This window comes from Coenobita brevimanus, chromosome 54 (assembly GCF_032717465.1).
Source record: "Coenobita brevimanus isolate Jiangsu-jjx chromosome 54, ASM3271746v2, whole genome shotgun sequence".
Taxonomy (NCBI): Eukaryota; Metazoa; Arthropoda; class Malacostraca; order Decapoda; family Coenobitidae; genus Coenobita; species Coenobita brevimanus.
This window is the reverse complement of record NC_137007.1, coordinates 35,836,730-35,855,224: the sequence shown is the minus strand read 5'-3', so window position 1 is coordinate 35,855,224 and position 18,495 is coordinate 35,836,730. Positions and strand designations below refer to the sequence as shown.

At 42.7% G+C, this 18,495-nt stretch overlaps 1 protein-coding gene across 1 annotated transcript; it reads left to right on the top strand.

Annotated features, from left to right (window-relative positions):
- Positions 1-41: 41 nt before the first annotated feature.
- LOC145401092 (aminopeptidase N-like) lies at positions 42-17,827 on the top strand. The gene is made up of 12 exons (XM_080273464.1): positions 42-101; positions 10,841-11,161; positions 11,587-11,795; positions 12,493-12,648; positions 13,571-13,701; positions 14,188-14,368; positions 15,080-15,260; positions 15,970-16,126; positions 16,704-16,785; positions 17,103-17,286; positions 17,563-17,738; positions 17,821-17,827. The coding sequence occupies exons 1-12, from the start codon at positions 42-44 to the stop codon at positions 17,825-17,827; spliced, it is 1,845 nt and encodes a 614-aa protein (XP_080129590.1).
- Positions 17,828-18,495: the final 668 nt, after the last annotated feature.

Sequence of the window (18,495 nt, the reverse complement as noted above, 5' to 3'; positions counted from 1 at the left end):
CAAATATGAAGTGAATACAAGAAATGAGTTGGATGCTAAAAATGGGGTGGGTACTGAAGAGTGGGGTGAGTACTGATAACGGTGTGGATACCAACAATGGGGTGGGTACTAAATGTCATGGGTACTAAAAATGGGGTGGGTTTATAAAATGGGATGGCCAACGCTTTGCTGGCGGTGGCGTCACATAATGGTTCTATTCGTCTTTTGTGTCTGTCTATAGCCAGACGCCATAATCCCGTAAGGGGTGGCCGTTTGACTCTGAGTTAGTTGTTTTACGGGGAGGGGCACTAATCCTCCGCCAACTCACGTATTGACACGTAGGGAACACGTATGGGTTGGCCATACACAATTTGTCTTGTCAATCTGTGTAAAGCCACCTGAAAAGGAAAGAAGTTTAATAAAAAGTGGCAGGAAAGATGTGAGAGAAATAGGAAGAAAGGAGGGCAGATACAGAAAAAGAATGATAAAGGTGAGGGAAGAAGTAGGCAGAAGTCTCAGATGCCGTTATATTTATAGAATACTCTTAGATCATTACCCTTCTTTTCTGAAGTCGATTTGTTTTCACCCGACGGGACTGGGCTACTTCCACAATATGAACATTAAGGGCTTGGTTTCATGAAATCCAATGAGCTTTAGCAATGAGTTAGAAGTGAGTCTCTTTGGTTACTTGTCAAATCGACTCTCCAGTCTGACTGTACTTGGACGTCATTTGAGCTGAATGGTGTCAGAGACCTTTGTCAGATTAGAGAACGCTTATAGAAGTCTCCCCGTCGCCGGATAAAATTGTCAGTGGTATTCCAAACACAGTGAATGACATTTTTGTACTTACCGTTTTATGGAGATAGTTTCTAGCCCTTCCAGTAGGAGAAACTTCCCACTTGCTGAATATGAGCGCCTGGTAATGCGAACGACGACTTTTAATATGAAGCAGTTAAATATAGTTATTTCATACAATATGGGAAAACAGCTGAAAACTTTTTTTTTTTTTTTTGCTGTTACTTGGGCATCATTGTACATGGCGAGACTAAACCGTTCTGTGACAATAATTTCAAACAAACATGATAACAAAACGGAAAACATTACTTTCTCTCTCTTAAATATTTTTCATATATACAGTATATATATATATATATATATATATATATATATATATATATATATATATATATATATATATATATATATATATATATATAGTGTTTATGCTAGAATGATTCAGTTTCATTATACAAGACAGATGTGCATCGCAGCCCCGTATCACTCTTGGAAGATGAAAATATGAATAGATCCAAATACTCACAAATATTTCATGTGTCTGAGATGCGGCTGTATCGCTCAGCAAACACAGTCTATACAGCAGGCGCTAAGCATTACAACCGAACGTCTGCAAGTTGAAACAGTAGTGACGAAAGCAAGAACGAGTACCGAGAGCTGCCAGCCTCACCTGTACAGAATACGGCGTAAGTGTCTTGAGTGCGTGGCGCCGCTATCCCCGCAGCACCACACCCACTCCCATCCTACTTCCTCCCAGCCAGCGCACCCAGCTCTCTCCTTAACCCTTTCATTACAGCCAGGGACAAAAGTTCTTCTGATATATTTCACCTCTTTTGCTTGTCACTTTCCTCTGTTAGCCAGTGTTTCTAAGCAGAGAGGGGCTTTCTGTGTTTCCCTACCCATAAATGATTGTCATAATGCATCAAGGGGAAAATTGACGGATATGCCCTAATGGAAAACAGGCACAGTGGATGAGTATACCCAGTTTCTCCCTGACTCTACGATGATGCCCTGTTTTATTTTTGACAGGAGAGTCTTGGTAAACAGTATCAAAAGCAGTTCCCCCAGAATGGCGGTGTAATTTCAATCTGTTTCTTGCTGCCGTCAGATGACACTGTGCAGCTTAGTGGAGATGTGTAAACTGAGAAATGAAAACATCTAACCCCGCATATTTTTCATTTTATATATATATATATATATATATATATATATATATATATATATATATATATATATATATATATATATATAAAGTGATGATAGCGGCATGAAGGGCTTTGTCTTGTATTAACTGACGCCTCTGTAGGTGAACTTGGGGCAGTTATACGTACATACCGTGCCATAATCACTGTCATAACGCTCGCCTGGCAACACCATACCAGGAAAAGAAGTAGAAAACTAGAGTATCCGTAATACAAGAAAGATTACACGTACAGTTGGTGTATCTGTACAAATCGTATAGAAATGAAATGCTAATTACTCCCATACTTACCCTCCTGATGAGGATGACGTCTTAATAGATGCTTACCGATTCCAGGAAAGTATAGTTCAGATTTAAAGTTCTCAAACTACAGAAGAAAGACTGCACACAGCCTCCACTGATTCTTTCCTTGCGGTTGAAGTCTGTCTGAATAAAATAGCTTAACGTTAGCTAGGACAAACAAGACGTCTTAGGACTGAAGGGTTTAAGGTAAGAAGTCCCTATATATCTTACTTTAACGACCACATCCCCAAGACAGCCTATCATCTGGTCCTGATATTAACACTTCGACTTCTAGGTAATAGCTCAGCAAAATCGCCTGGTGTTCGCATGTATGAAACCCTTTGGTCTTAGTGATTCCATAGCAGAAAGAAGCTTGATAGTGGCAGCTCTTGACCCATTAAAGGAGATTCTGATAGTATAGGCGATGAAGAAGTCTCTGAAGGGAATGGTACCTTTAGCAGTATGAGCCAGGGTACTGAAGGTGACCCCGACCCCAAGGCAGTTTGACACAACGGGTTTTATTACAAAGCTGGTGAAATGTACCCACATACACTACCACACGTACCACCTTAACCAGCACACCCCACCCTGACACACTACTCTTTCCCATACACATCTCCTTCAGACGCTTATCCTCACCTTTACACACCACCACCGAACACACCACCACCATACATTATCACACACACACACACACACACACACACACACACACACACACACACACACACACACACACACACACACCACCACCACCATACATTGCCACACACGCACCCCCACCACCTCCACCCCCACCACCACCATCACATTGTCTCACACATAAACCACTCTTATAATCACCACACACACAACCTTTACACACACACACACACACACACACACACACACACACACACACACACACACACACACACACACACACACACACACACACACACACACACACACACACACACACACACACACACACACACACACACACACACACACACACTTACATAGATACATAGCACATACAATGTTACACTGAAACATGCAAGTACATACACATACACATACACACACATACATCCTCTTGCACATATACACATATATGCACATGTGGTAAGGGTAGTGGTGTGTGAGATGTGTGGTGAGTATGATAGGTAGGTGGGTGAGGTAGGTGGTGTGAGAAGGGTGCTGGTGGATGAGGTGTGTGGTGCATCAGGTGGGGGATATTGGATGAGGTGGGTGATGGATGTGTTAGGTGTGTGAGTGAGGTAGGTAGGTTGGTGAGTAGGTATGTAGTGTGAGAAGGGTGGTGGTGCGTGACGTGGGTGATGAATGATGTGGGTGATGGGTGAGTTAGGTGTATGAGTGAGGTAAGTGGGCGAGTGAGAAGAGTGGTGGTGGTGTGTGAGGCAGGAGGATAAGTTACCGTTAGCCCAGACACATCCCAGAATTCCAAACGGACACACCCAACCTGTCTTAGTTCTAGGGTAACAAACACGAACCACTCCTTCGCCATAAAGGGTCCTGTTCTCGGTGACATCGATTTCACAACGCCACGTCTCGGTGATTTGTATTGCCTTTTGTACCTCAGTGTCTTCTTGTTAGTGTTGCAAATTATGTCTGTGAAAAAAGGAAAAGAAAAGCTGTCTGCAAAAGTAACTAGCATACAAGCTCATATAAGGATGAAGTCAGTAAAACATAAAATAAAGGTAGACGTGCATCGAAAGGTGCTATTCCAGTGCAGATTTGGTGCTAGGAAAACATACCATAACCCCGATTTCTCTATATGGAAAAAGCAAAGTTAATGAGAATTTATGAAATGTGGGTGAGAAGTGACGAACGTATTGATGAGAAACTGGGAAAATATCGATGGAAAACTAACTATTGATGAGCATTCTGAACAATAATGATGAGAAATAACGAAAATATTGATGAGAACAGACGAAAATATTGGTTAAAACTTAGAAAAATACTGAGGGGTACTTAGGAAAATGTTGGCTGGAACTGTACAACCTACTGTACTCAGGAGTTCCCCGAACCGCATGTTTTCGGAATAATAATGAATGTGAACCTGATACGAGCAGTGTATGATGAAGATGCAGGGAGAGACGGATACTGAGTATTTTATCTTCTCTTATTCGAGACAACCGTAGTAGTTAATTCCAGCTGACGTAGGACGATTTTATTCAACTGAGAAATCATAGCAGCGCAAGCTTTAATACCGTCGTCATTAAGCCTCTGTGGACAGCTCTAGTATTCATATCCAGCTAACGCCAAGGGATTTTATTCAGCTGAGAGTGAAAAAGAGGAACCTGGGGGTTAAGAAAGACTAGGTTGATAGTGAGGGCTTATTCTCGTCATTTTCGACAATTTTATTCAGCTTAGGAAAGGCTGTTCTTACGAGAGGGGACACTGAAGGCTACATCGTAATCCTTCAGTCCGAAAAGCCTCTCTAGATGCGAAAAAATCTTGCAGGAATTAAATGTAGAGAGACATCATGGTAGCGAAGAGGTTAAATAAATTGGAAGTGGGCATAGTGATGAAAGATGAGTGGTGAGGGTGGATGGGAAGGAGTGTGGATGATGTCTTGATCTCACAGCGCCGTTATTGCTCAAATGGCAAAATAATATCATACCGACATGAGGAAAAATTTATACAGAAGAAACATCAGCTTTGGCCCGACTTGAAGAGGGTCGAAGTCCGCCCTAACCTGTTATGTCATGGATGAACAGTTTCTGCATGTTGCATAAGTCTGCCGGTGATGGTGGGCTTGCATAAAGTTTGTTGTGAGGCATGGCAGGCGCAGTGAGGCGGGTGCATGACGCGCCAACTTAATGACAGGACACTGGAGGGAAGGCATTATATACCCTCAGTATTGATTTAAAGTGAAGAGAATGAAGATAAAAGATAATGAGAATGATAATGTCCGAATATATAGTGAGAAATTGTCAAACTTTTTCATAAGAACTTAGGGAAAGGTCTAACACACACACACACACACACACACACACACACACACACACACACACACACACACATATATATATATATATATATATATATATATATATTTATCAGATTCCCTTAATCCCTCCAGTACCATTTACCCTTCTTTTGCTGAATAAAATCGTTCGTGGTAGCAGCAAGAACTAATCTATAAAAGGTCCGGGGGGGGGGGGGTCACCTGTTTCAGGGGATCAATATTCAGTAACTTTTTAAGAGTGTAATTAAGTTTGGCTGTATTGTTAGCTCCGGTGTCAGGTCAGGGCTATTGATCCACCACTGGTACCAGGTAATATAGTACTGCCTGTGTCATGGTCGGCCCGTCGGCGACTAAACCTCACTAGTTTTGCCCAGTGAGGACGGTGGCTAGACACCCGGCAGAACAAAAAGCATGGCCTGGCAAAGAGTGAATGAGCGTCCGTGTCATCGATAGTCTAGCAGGGTAGGAGGGCTCGTTAACCTTGGTCGGCAATCCACTTAAGAGAAGGAAAACTCTGAATGCAAACCTGGGGTTCCTGGTAGGGGTAGCGGTCCCCCATCTCCACCAAAGTGTACATCACTTTTCAGAATGGGAGAAAATTCAGAGCCAGATTGGGAGAAATTTCTATAACATCGCTGCAGTCAGCCAAACACACTCGCTTTAGTGCGTTTATTTTAATTTGACAAAGGTCTGTAATCCCTTTTCAGCCCAGATGATGACTAAGTGTACTCATAGTGGATGGTAATTTTGAATAGTAACCAAGGAGACTCATTCCTACTTCATAACCAAGACTTATAAAATTTCACGGCCTTACGACTTGATATTCGAATTGTGGGAGTAGCCAAGTTCCGTCAGATAAAGACAAACCGGCTATAGCTAGTCATGACGCCTCTCTCTCTCTCTCTCTCTCTCTCTCTCTCTCTCTATGCGCTGAGCTTGTGATCGGGAGGTCGCAAGTTCGAGCCTCGCCCGGGCTACCGTTGCCGGGAGGAGTAGCGCCCTCCTGTAACCCAGCGGGGCTATATGGCCTTAGTTGCCTAGCTCGGGGATTCATTTCTCCATTTCTCTCTCTCTCTCTCTGCTGCAGGAGGCTTTCCTAGGCTGAATAAGGCCGCGTCTGTAGGTAGCAAGAATAAAATTGAAAATACATTATTGAAATGAAGAGATAAATGTGAATAAATTTGTGAGGATATTATATAAGAGAGAGAGAGAGAGAGAGAGGGAGGGAGAGAGAGACGTGTCCGCTGAGTGCAAGGATAAAAATTTGGTATTCTGAAATTGTGGCTTTGCGTTCACCTTGGCGTCAGGTTAATTACATGGCCGACTGCAGCAAACCGGTTGGCGTGGATGGGACGAGAAAGGTTTGGGGGTATGATTTTCTTTCCTTTTTTTTTTTTCTTTTTTTTTCACCGTGAGAGAAGAGTGAAGGTGGAAAGAGAAGAGTAAGTAGTGAGAGAGAGAGAGAGAGATTTTAGAGAAGAGAAATATTGAGGGAGACAGAGAGATGGTAATGAGGAGTGAGTAGTAAGAGAGAGATAGTAAAAGAGATTAAGTACTGAGTGAGAGATGGTGAGACGTGTAAGTGGCAAGAGAGAATAAAGAAGAGTAAGTAATTAGAGAGAGATAGTAAAGAAGAGTAAGTAATTAGAGAGAGATAGTAAAGAAGAGTAGCCTAAGTAGTAAGAGAGATAGTAAAGAAGAGTGAGTATTAAGAGAGAGAGTGAGTAGTGAGAGAGAGAGATGGAAAAGAGTGATTCGTGAGAGAGATGGTAAACCGGAGTAAGTTGCAAAAAAGAGATAGCAGAGAAAATTAAGTAGTGAGAGATAGTGAAGCCGAGTACGTGGCAAAAAAAGATAGTAAAGAAGAGTAACTAGTGAGAGAGAGAGAGACAGCAACGCAGAGTGAGCAGCAAAAAAGAGATATCAAGGAAGCCTAAGTAGTAAGAGAGATAATTAAGCAACGTAAGTAGCAAAAAAAGAGAGAGCAAAGAAGAGTAGGCTAGGCAGTAATGAATAAATAAACAGTTATAATTTATAATTTGTAATATAGTAATGTAGAAAATGTTAGTTAGCAGTATAGAAATGAGTGATTAAGAAGTAGTGGTAAAGAAATAATGATATGTAGGGATATATAGTTAATGGCAGTAAGTAGTGGTATGAAAAGAATAGTAGTAATGGTAGTAGTTGCTGCATACCCAGGCTTATCTGACCCCAGTGGACTGCAGGCTGAGGTTGCTCCACTCCTGCAGTTCACCATCCTACTTTTGAGGGATAGGGAGGGAATTAAGAAGCGTTTGCATACCAGGGCAGCGGAACCTCCCAGTCACATCTGCCACCACGTCAAGGCGTCTTTCTCCACCACAAGTAGTAATACAGAAATGAATAGGTAACTGTAGTAAATAATGAACAAAAATAATAGGTAAAAAGAATAGAGTAGTTAAGACAAACAAATAAGAAAAGTAGGAAGTTGTAATTAAATAATAAGTGGAAGAGTAATAGTTAATGAACACAGTAAAAAATAATATATGATGCGTTGTAAAGAGACATTAGGGTAGGAAATATCAACCTGCTGAATAAATGGATTGGTGGTGTTTAATGCCAAATAAAGCGCTGAATTGTCCAGTGTATGTAACCGGGGGAAGACGAAATGAAAATGGAAAAAATATTCTGAGGATAATTAGGCATGGATGCAAGAAAAATAATACATGGGGAAAATAGAAAAGCTGCAAGACAAAATTAGGACTACGCAGAAAGAAAAAGCATAGTAGAAAAGTGAGAGCATGACTGGAGGTGGAGAGGAGTAGGAGTAGAGGGGGAAGATGATTATGGGTTACAGAGATGAGGCAAAAAAGGTAGCCTAAGAAAGAATGATGCAGGGATTGGATGACAGATGAACAGTTTGGTGGATGGAGGAAGTAGGGAGGAGGCAGTGCAAAGAATAAAAAAGAATGATAGAAGAGTCTGAATGTTTGAGATAAAGTGGAGGGGGAGGGGAGATCAGAGAAGAGGGAGATAAAAAAAGAAACAAAGTATCTAAAAACGAAAGAATGACGGATGGTGCAAGGATGAACACTTTGGCTGGAGGGGAAGGCGGGAGGAGGCAGGGCAAAAATCCGCAAAAGAAACAGTGATGGAGGGGGGACGTCCGAGATGAAGTGAATTAGTTGGTAGGGAAGATGGAAAAAAAATCAAGAACGAAAAAAGGAGGGATTCCGCATAGGGTGAAACAAATTTGGGAGAAAAAGTAGGAATGAGGCAGAGAAAACCCCAAGCAAGTGATGAAAAGTTTGCATGCGAAATGAAGTGTGGCGGGGTGGAAGGTAGCGCAGAGAGAGAGAGTAAAAAGCTAAAGAATGAGCGATCGTGCTACAAATGAGCACTAAGGAATGGTGAGGAAGGGGAAGGGGGGAAATGTGCTGTAGTGAAGGGTATGGGGATGGGTGAGGGAGGGGGTGGGGTTTGAAGAGATGGGGAAGGGTATGCAGAGGTTACACACGGCCATTGACCCTGACCATCCCCCCGTGATACCTGCACATACTCGCACGACAAATGACTGCCTGGTACTATCGCCTTGACGGGCAAGGACAGCAACGTGCGCATGCACCGTAAGACCCGGCGCATGTGAGAGTGACGCAGTGGAGACTATTAACAACAAAGAGAATACGGAGATGTTCCTCTTGTGTTATCCAGTCTTCTATTGTCCCAAGGGAGCATAGTGGTCCCGAGTGCATGATGTAAGAAAAAAACACACTAAAAATGAAAGTGGTGAGGTATTTCATCGTAAGTACAGTATTTTAAAGACGTACGCTAAGCCGCAAAATATGCAGTAAAGAAAGAACAGTGTTGTGAAAAGGGGGGAAAAAAATGTAGCCTTTAAGCAACCAAATAACAGTAACACAAAACAGGTTCTGGGGTCGTCCACCGTGCCCCCTTAGCAACCCGTGCACATCACACAGACACCGGTGGCTGGAAGGGTCAGTGACGCTCAGGTGGCCGTGGTGGTCACATCGCGAGGCTCAAACTGTTCACCAGTACCGTGTCAGGGCTGAGCTGATGTGCAGATCCCTGACCCTGCACCAAGACAGAGCCATTTTTCGAGTCCTGGTGCGAAACTACATCGAGTTATTTCGAACAGACGTAAACTTTGTCTGGAGAACCTAAAGAAACAATATTTAGGAAGCAGGGTCGTTATACTCTGGCATGGCCTGAGGAACAGAAAATTCAGTCGAACCGTGTGTTGGAGGGAAGACTGGACGCTTGGAAAGGGACGTTTTTGGAGTGGACTGGAGAGAGAGGATAGGACTAGAGAGGGTTTGCTGAAGAGATAGGAGAGGATTTACTGAAGGGAGAGGTGAGGAGTGGAGGAATTACTGAAGAAAGAAGAGTAAAAGAAAAGGAAGCACTGAGGAACAGGAAGGAGTGCGGAGAGGAACTAAAAGAGAGGAGAGGAGGCACTGAAGGAGACAGGAAGGAGTGGAGAGGAACGGAAGAGGAAAGAGAAGAGGAATTACAGAAGAGAGAAGAGGACCATGCAGGCGTGTGAGGCATTGAGGGGGCTATGGAGGGAAGGGGGATGCTCTCTCCTCTTCTTTCTCCTTCTGGCAGTCTCCTTTTCCACCACTGTTAGAGCATCCCTACTCAGGAACGACCTCTCAGATAACCTGGTTTGTCCTCAGTGATGTTGCTCCAGTTAATCCTTCAATCCGATGACGTATTTTTTCACTTTATTCTTGCCACTCATAGACTATTTTATTCGGCTTTCGAGAGATTTAAATGCACTGATGTGGGAGTTAGATACGGCCCTCATTATCCAGTTCATTAGAGAGAGAGAGAGAAAGAGAGAGAGAGAAAGAGAGAAATTTATCTGGAGGTAACTAAAATAAACTGAAAATACATCATCGTACTAAAAGGGTTAACACTTATGTCCTTTTAATATGTTGATCGACACAGCCTATTAACAGCCATGGATCATATTCTGCGTAGCATATCAGACATAGTAACACCTCTTCCTCAGCTGTTTATTTTTGCATATTACACCTTAATATTTTCTTTTATGATATTTACACGTGTTAATATCGACACAGTTTGCACCAGTAACATACACGAGGATACTGAGGTGTTATATGCAAAACAAATCGCTAAGGAGAATATTTTGCGAAATTTCCAACGCCACTTAGGATACGACTGCATATGTATTATTTGGGTAAGAACTTAACCAAGGGATCTTCCTCTCACTAGCTTTGGAAATCAGTAAATACCTGTGTTATATTTTTTTTAGGGGTTTCATGGGAGCCCACCAGTCTGATGCAAATTTGTTACCTCATACCCTACCATTACACACACACACACACACACACACACACACACACACACACACACACACACACACACACACACACACACACACACACACACACACACACACAGAACGTCAGTAGTGCCGTCGATTATGCGAGACTGGCGATGGGTCAAATAATTTATGCAAGGTTTACGCCATTCGTTATTAATTTATTTATTAATTTAAGACTGCCTCAACTCAGTTATTTCACAGCTCCGAAATTTCCTGCTCTTCCAGATCAGTCACTTTATATTTCCTCTTTCCTCAGCTTGGACTCTCGGTGGACCCTGAACCGGTAGTGTATAATACTGACCAGACCACCAGCATCACCACTGAGACATCCCCTCCCTCATCACCGCCCCCCGTCCCCCCGTCAACCCCCCATGTGGTGATGATGACGGGGTCCACACAGAGCTACCGCCTCCCAGCCACCCTACAGCCCCTCCACTACACCCTCAGGATCAAACCCCTCATACACGGGGACCAGAGCGTCAGTGGCACGGTGGATATTGATCTGGAGGTGATTCAGCCCACTAGCAATATCACCGTCCACGCCTCTAGGATGGCTGTCATACTGAAAGGCATTACGGTGAGGAATATGTGAAAGTTGTAAAGTACTGTATATACATGATTTATATACGATTATCAATTCTCACTCCCACTTCTTTTCCCTCTTCCTCTAACTCACATGTCTTAATCTCTTTCCCACTCTCACCCTCCCTCGCCGTGTCCCTCTCACTCGCATATCTTGCATTCACTCGCACTCTCTCACTCTTCCTCTCATTCTCACTGTCACATCTTAAGCTCGCTCCCATGGTCACTCGTCACTGTCACCCACATATCTTAAAGTCCCTCTCACTTTCACACTCCCTATCCCCCTCCTTCACATATCTTATTCTCACTTCCATTCTCTCTCCCTCTCCGTCTTCCTCTCCCTCTCACTCACGTATCTTAAAACTCACTCCCACCCTCTCGCTTTCCCTCTCACACACCGACTCATTTTCCCTCTACCAGTTGGAGGGCGGACTAGGCAACTCTCCCATCCCCGTCCCGTCCATCACCCACTTCTCCACCGACAATGTACGCAACTTCTTCACGGCCCATCTGTCTGGCGAGCTGGGTGTGGGTCGGGCTGTGCGATACTCCATACCCTTCGTGGCCTCCCTCAAGAACTGGGGCGAGGGCTTCTTCACCTTCAGATACAACGATACTGGGGTGGAGAGGTGAGGAAGGCTTGCAGGCCATGTCTCGTGCAAAGGAGTTATTTATCCCTCTTGCTTGGTCTTGTGTGTGTGTGTGTGTGTGTGTGTGTGTGTGTGTGTGTGTTATTTGAGAAGTAAGGGAGGCTAATAGATAATCCACCTTAACTTGGAGATTTTCATTTTGAAGCTTACCGTACTTCAGTTGCTCATTGGCAGAATAATACAGTAGTAAGACTTTAAATCTTCCTCAGAACACTTTACATAACTGATATTTTATTCTGTTGTTAACCTCATGTTACAGCTAAGGATTTGGCATCTGAAGGCATAGGTAAAACTGGATAAGCATCATGGGGTTAAATACTTCTTCCATAGTGTAAGGCTTATTATCTTGTTACAGCTAGGCATTCGGCCAGTTAATTTCGATAGAATATAGAGAAGTAATTCAAATCTTTTTCCCAGAGAATATTGCTTGTCTAAAACACAAGGAGTTCAGATAATTCTTCCAGATAATAATGCCAGCGTCTCTACACCATAAGGAGTTCAGATTGTTCGTTTCTAACAGAATAACGATAGCTTCTCTAAACCATAAAGAGTTCAAATATTTCTCCCACAGAGTAATGCTAGCATCACACAATACGGAGTTCAAACCTTTATCCCTTGTAACACCAAGTTAAAGCTAACAGAGTACAATGAATGAACTAAAATCTTTCTCCCACAGAATAATGCTGGCTTCCATACACCACCCGTCCTTCACCAGACAGGCCTTCCCCTGCCTGGACGAGCCCCAACTCAAGGCCACCTTCACCCTTCAGGTTACCCGAGAGACCAACATGACCGCCATATCCAACATGCCCATCGCTGAGACCGTGCCAGTGTAAGCTTAAATCCATATACTTAAAGTGTGATATACTTCATTCACCTTAACTGGGCAGAGATATTCGTCCTTTTGAAGCTTATCTCCTGTAGCTCATTGACAGAATAACACAATACTGTGGCTCTGTATCCTTTCCATAGCGCTTCTTTGTGACTAGAGTTACGTTCCTGTATTAATCTCTTGTTACACCTTAACATAGAAAATGAAGGAAGATCAGTTTTTGGCCAAGTTAGAGTGAAACGAGTAAAAACATTGACCTCATATCTTATTGTTTGTGAACGTTTTGAACAAGTTTGTGTTAATATAGTAAGGCTGCTGAGTACGAATGTGAAAATCAGACAGTTTTTTCCACACCTGGCATACTACCGTTTGATATATATATATATATATATATATATATATATATATATATATATATATATATATATATATATATATATATATATATATATATATATATATTCCGTTTATATGTACAGTTCCAAACCATAATTTTACACTGAACAAAGGCCCGTTGCCAGTGTTAAGGCGGTGGATCGAAGCCTTATTAGACCGCACAAGTAATAGTTAGCGACAACACTGTTCCTCGTTCAGTTTAGAAAGGCTTTATATTACCAACAACGCGTCACTGTTTGATGTGAAATCCTGCTTCCGCTTTCTCTTCGGTCAGGGGGTGTGAATGGAGAGTGAGAAGAAAATATGGGCAGTATTCCAAGTGTGTTGGGAAATTTGTAACATCGTGTCCTTGTTGAACACATTTATACCCTATTATATGTTCCTGATGCTAAGTGTGCCGATTTTGAAAGATATACAAGATAATTTCAGTGTTTAATATGCAAAATAAATCGTTAAGCTAGGAGTGATACTAAGCCGTTTTTTCCCCTCAATGAAATGTGGCTTACGACTTCACCTATTTTCTCAGCGAGGGTGAGCCAGGGTGGGTGGTGGACACTTTCCAAAAGACGCCCATGATGTCCCCGCATCACCTCCTGTTGGTGGTGACGCCCTTCAGCTACGTCGAGGTCGTCAGCAAGACAGGCCTGCCAATCAGAGGTAGGGGGTTGGGGTCAGCCAGGTGTGAGGTACTGCACGATCACGAACTAAGATCCACAGATAATTCCCAGCCAGCATTTTGTCCTGCCATCCATATTTCCTCTCACTTACAGCTGAATATTATAGTTTGGCGTCAGCTGGAATAGAATGCTAGAAGTGTCCGGACCATGAGTGGTTAATGGTACCAGTTTTAATACACGCAGCCTCTTATGTTCATTCTCGGCTGAATAAAATAGTCTAAAGTTAACTGGAACAGAATACTACAGTATACTTGAACTATCCCGACCATGAGAAGGTATCAGTAGCAACACAGGCTTCTATGACTCACTCTTAGATGAACTGAATAGTTTGACGATAATTTTTTAGTGTTTGTCCCTATGACTCTCACAGCTGAATAAAATAGTTTGGCGCTAACTGGAATAAAATACTGTACTAGATTTGTCCCGATCATGTAGGTGCTAAATTAGATGACCCCTTCTATTCCAGTGTGGGCTCGTTCTGAGACGCTGAACGAGACGTCGTACCTGCAGCAAGTGATCGTGGAGCTGCTGGACTACCTCGAGACATACACAGCCATGCCCTTCCCCTTGCCCAAGCTGGATCTGGTGGCTGTCCCTGCTGATAGCCCAGGCGCCTATGGAGGCTGGGGTTTGGTGCAATTCTACAGGTGACTTTACTCATCACGTTACTGCCTGGTTCCACTAACAACTTTACAACCAGGGACAACAGATCACCCACTAGTCCACTGCATCAGCTTCACACTTAGGGCATGTCCGTAACTTACCACCCTGGTACACTACGAAAAAAAAAAAAAAAAAAAAAAAAAAAATCTACATGACCAGTGGCATAGTTCACTTATGTTTATAGCAATGACACCTTAGAGTTAAGTGTAAATGAAATTATTGTTTTCATTAATAGTATTTCAAATAATTGGCAACCAAGTAAAGAGTACCGTCCGCATGTCGACAGTCTTAACATTTATTGTCTAGGAGAACGAGTTCGTCCTCTTTGAGAGCATATTAAAAGGTTAGGTGGTCAGGGGAAGAAAACTCAACAGTTTGGACCTATGGGCATGGACATTGCCAGAAGCCAGTAGTCGAGAGTCGTTATACTGTACTGAATGCCATCTTTTTAAAACTCTGTGTTCAGCAAAGGCAATGAAAAGTTAAATTTTTTCAGGGGAGCGATGAGAAAATATTCAGGAAATATTAGTTTTGTAGTCATATCCCATGATAAGGTTAGGGTACGGTAGGGTAGGGTAGATTTATCAGGTTGAGTTAGCCTAGGTAGACTATGTTACTTAATTCGCAAAAAAAAAAAAAAAATCGAAGTAACTAGACTGTCCGAAACTGCAAATTTATTACGTCTTCTCTGGCAGCGATAAGAAGTTGTACAGTGCCACTGCGAACTCCACTGACCACCACAACTACCTGACCGTGCTGACGGCCCACCAGCTCGCAGGCCAGTGGTTCGGCGGCCTCGTCACGCCCCGCTGGTGGTCTGACATCTGGCTCAGCAAAGGGTTCGCCACGTATTTGCATCACCTAGCCAGCGCACATGTACGTCAAAAATTTTCGTTGTCTGTTATGTGTGTGTGTGTGTGTGTGTGTGTGTGTGTGTGTGTGTGTGTGTGTGTGTGTGTGTGTGTGTGTGTGTGTGTGTGTAAAATGTAATTGTAAGTGTCTTTATTGGATCCATTGCAATTAAAATGATAGCCATTTTTTTTTTGTGTGTGTGGTTGTTGCTGGAGAGAGATGCCTTCATGTATTGGCACCGGTATAATCAGGCGGCTCCACTGCCTCAACTCAATCCCCATCCCCAGAAAAGAGGATGGTGGAATTCAGGTGTAGGACAGTTTCAGCCTGCATTCCACCGGGTTCGCATCTCAGATGAACCTGGGAGTACAACTGTTACTGATTCTTTGGTTCCTTTGTTCTGCATAAAAGAAGTACAGTTGATTACAGTCCGAAGGAACCCTTCTTTTCCCCTCACTGAAATCCACCTACCTGCATCCACAGTCCACACACTGTTCCCATACTATAGGGCCAGACCATTTCAGAAATACATGTTACTCTTCTCTACCTAGGATGATCACTTTTGCTGTACAAAGTTTACTGACAACCTAACCTCACCGAACCTATCCCTAACAAATTAACTTACCCTAACCTTGACATTCGTGGAAGGAAAAAGTGTTCAAATCAAGTCTATCAATCTGTCTATCCAGCTCAGTTACGATTCAGAAATTTGCTGCCCCTCTCCGTCCCACAGGTGCTGCCGGATGAGGCGTTAGTAAAGAATCGTCCATTCCACATGATGCACATGGTTATGGCAGTGGACAGCAAGCCGAAGTGCCACCCTGTCCACTTAAATGTCAAGAACCCGCAGACGCAGAGGCGGATGTTTGATAGCATTACTTACCACAAAGGTGAGAGAGAGAGAGAGAGAGAAAGAGAGATTTGTTTTATTTTTTGTACCTAAGTTTATAGGGCCCTCTGTAGGTCTACTTTTACTATTTCCTATTCGTAAAATCTTACCTCTCCATTTTCTTCATTTTTCTTCAAGTTCAAACGAAGACAGTTGATATGAGGAGGATGAGGAGGGTGCATGATGAAGATGGCGACAAATTATAGAGGAAAATGATGATGATGGTGATGTATGATGTTAATGACGTTTGGTTATGGTGGTGATGATACTGATGGTGACAGTGAAGAATGGTGATGATAATGAAGAATGATAATGATGACAATGGTGAATGATGGTAATGAAAAGTGATAAGAGATAATGATGTTAACGACGATGATAAATAATGATTGTGGAGATACTGATGATGATGATGATAAATGGTGACAAGTAATGATGATAATGGTGATGACGAGTGACAAGAGATGATGATGACGATGATTGTAATGCTGATAATGAAGAATGATAGTGAAGATAATGCTACTGATGATGATGATGATGATAATGCTACTGATGATGATGATGTGCCTTTCTCTTGCCAGCTTCTGCTCTGATCCGGATGATGAACCACTTCCTCACCCCCGACACATTCACCAAGGGCGTCAGGAGCTACCTTAAGACACAGTAAGAGAGAGAGAGAGAGAGAGAGAGAGAGAGAGGCAAGCGATCTCTCCCAAAAAAACTGAGACCATGTAATTTCAAAGAGTGACCCGAAACTCCATAACTTGCATGTACATTCCTACACCCCTGCCTCTTCTCCTCCTTCCTCTCCTCCAGAGTATTTTCCCCTCAGTAGAGGAGTTAAGTTTACTGTTTCTGTGGTAGCCTAGCCTTGAGCCCCTACACATTGATGGGAGTAACATGGAATTTGCTGTTACCATAATAGTAAATTTATTTTGCATCCCATAATAAGTGGACTGGTAACTTCATCTGTCCCTCAGTGAGTATGGTAATGCGGATCAGGATGACCTGTGGGAGCAGTTGACACAGGCTGGCCATGAGGACGGCATACTGGACACCCACTTAAACATGTCCACCATTATGAACACCTGGACGCTGCAGCCAGGATACCCTGTCATCAGGGTGGTCAGGGACTCCACCGGCACCTCTGCTACCCTCTTACAGGTCAGCCACATTGGGGTATTATTGGAAGTTGGATATTTTTGTTTTCCTGATATTCGGTAAAACCACATGAATTCCATTCTCTCTCATTTGTTGCAGTCTGTTTACACTTGGCAGATTTAAAACGACTGGTTTTTAATGGTAGTTTTAAGTTAGGAGAAGTAAGCATAGCGAACTGAACCTTCACTACTTCATGTGCCCCCTCAAAATGTGTTCACTCTGTTGACTCCATGGCTGTACTGCCATTATGTAACACTGTCATGATTTGTACCTCACCAGGAGAGGTTCATTGTGGTGAAGGGTAACAGGAAGCGGGACCGCCATGCCAACAAATGGTGGATCCCTGTCACCTTCACCAACCAGACAACACCAGACTTCACAGACACGCGTGTGCAAGTGTGGATGTCAGACACAGAGAGTCAGATTCAGGTCAATCAGCTGCCCAGTGCAGATGAGTGGGTTATCTTCAACGTGCAGGCAACAGGTTTCTACAGGGTTAACTATGATGACAATAACTGGAGGCTTCTGACGCAACAGCTGCTGACGAACCATTCTGTCATCCACGTCATCAACAGGGCTCAGCTGATTGATGACTCGCTGGAACTGGCCCTGGCTGGTGAGACCTGAGGGGTTGTTTGGGATGCAATGGAAATCATGCCTTTATCTTAGACAGTAAAAAAAAAAAAAAAAAAAAAAAAAAAAAAAATCGTGTCATTTGCTCCACGTTTCATTTTAAAACATAGAGGCATCATTGTGATATGTGTGCAACCCTACGATGTACACTAAATGCAAATATTAATTTTGTTTCTTTGATTCTCGAAATTACACAAAAACGCAAATCAAGATGTTACAGAGTTTTAGATTCCAGTTTTCTGTATCTGAGTTTAAAGAAATTCAGTCGTGTTCATACCCATCTAGCCTGAAGGATGTGATGCTTTTTTTTTATTTTTTTTTATTTATTTTTTTTTTAATGAACTTGATGATGTAGATTTTCAGACCTTTTTCATCATTCCTCAATATTTGTAACATTTGAAGGACCACATGTTGGCACCGTATTTTGTTAAATGTCATTCTACTTGTTGTATGTAGTTGTTGTATATAGGGTTATACTCGCAGTTTGTGAGGCACTGTCTGTTGTTTAATAATTTTGTCGTATAGTGCTTTTCCATTAACCCTTTACTCAGAGGATTTCTGTTATGATTATGTCGTAGT

Coding starts and splice junctions, on each gene's coding strand:
- LOC145401092 (XM_080273464.1), top strand. CDS start 42: ATGGGGTGGGTACTGAAGAGTGGGGTGAGTACTGATAACGGTGTGGAT. Junction 12,649..13,570: donor ATCGCTGAGACCGTGCCAGT/GTAAGCTTAAAT, acceptor CTATTTTCTCAG/CGAGGGTGAGCCAGGGTGGG. Junction 13,702..14,187: donor GACAGGCCTGCCAATCAGAG/GTAGGGGGTTGG, acceptor CTTCTATTCCAG/TGTGGGCTCGTTCTGAGACG.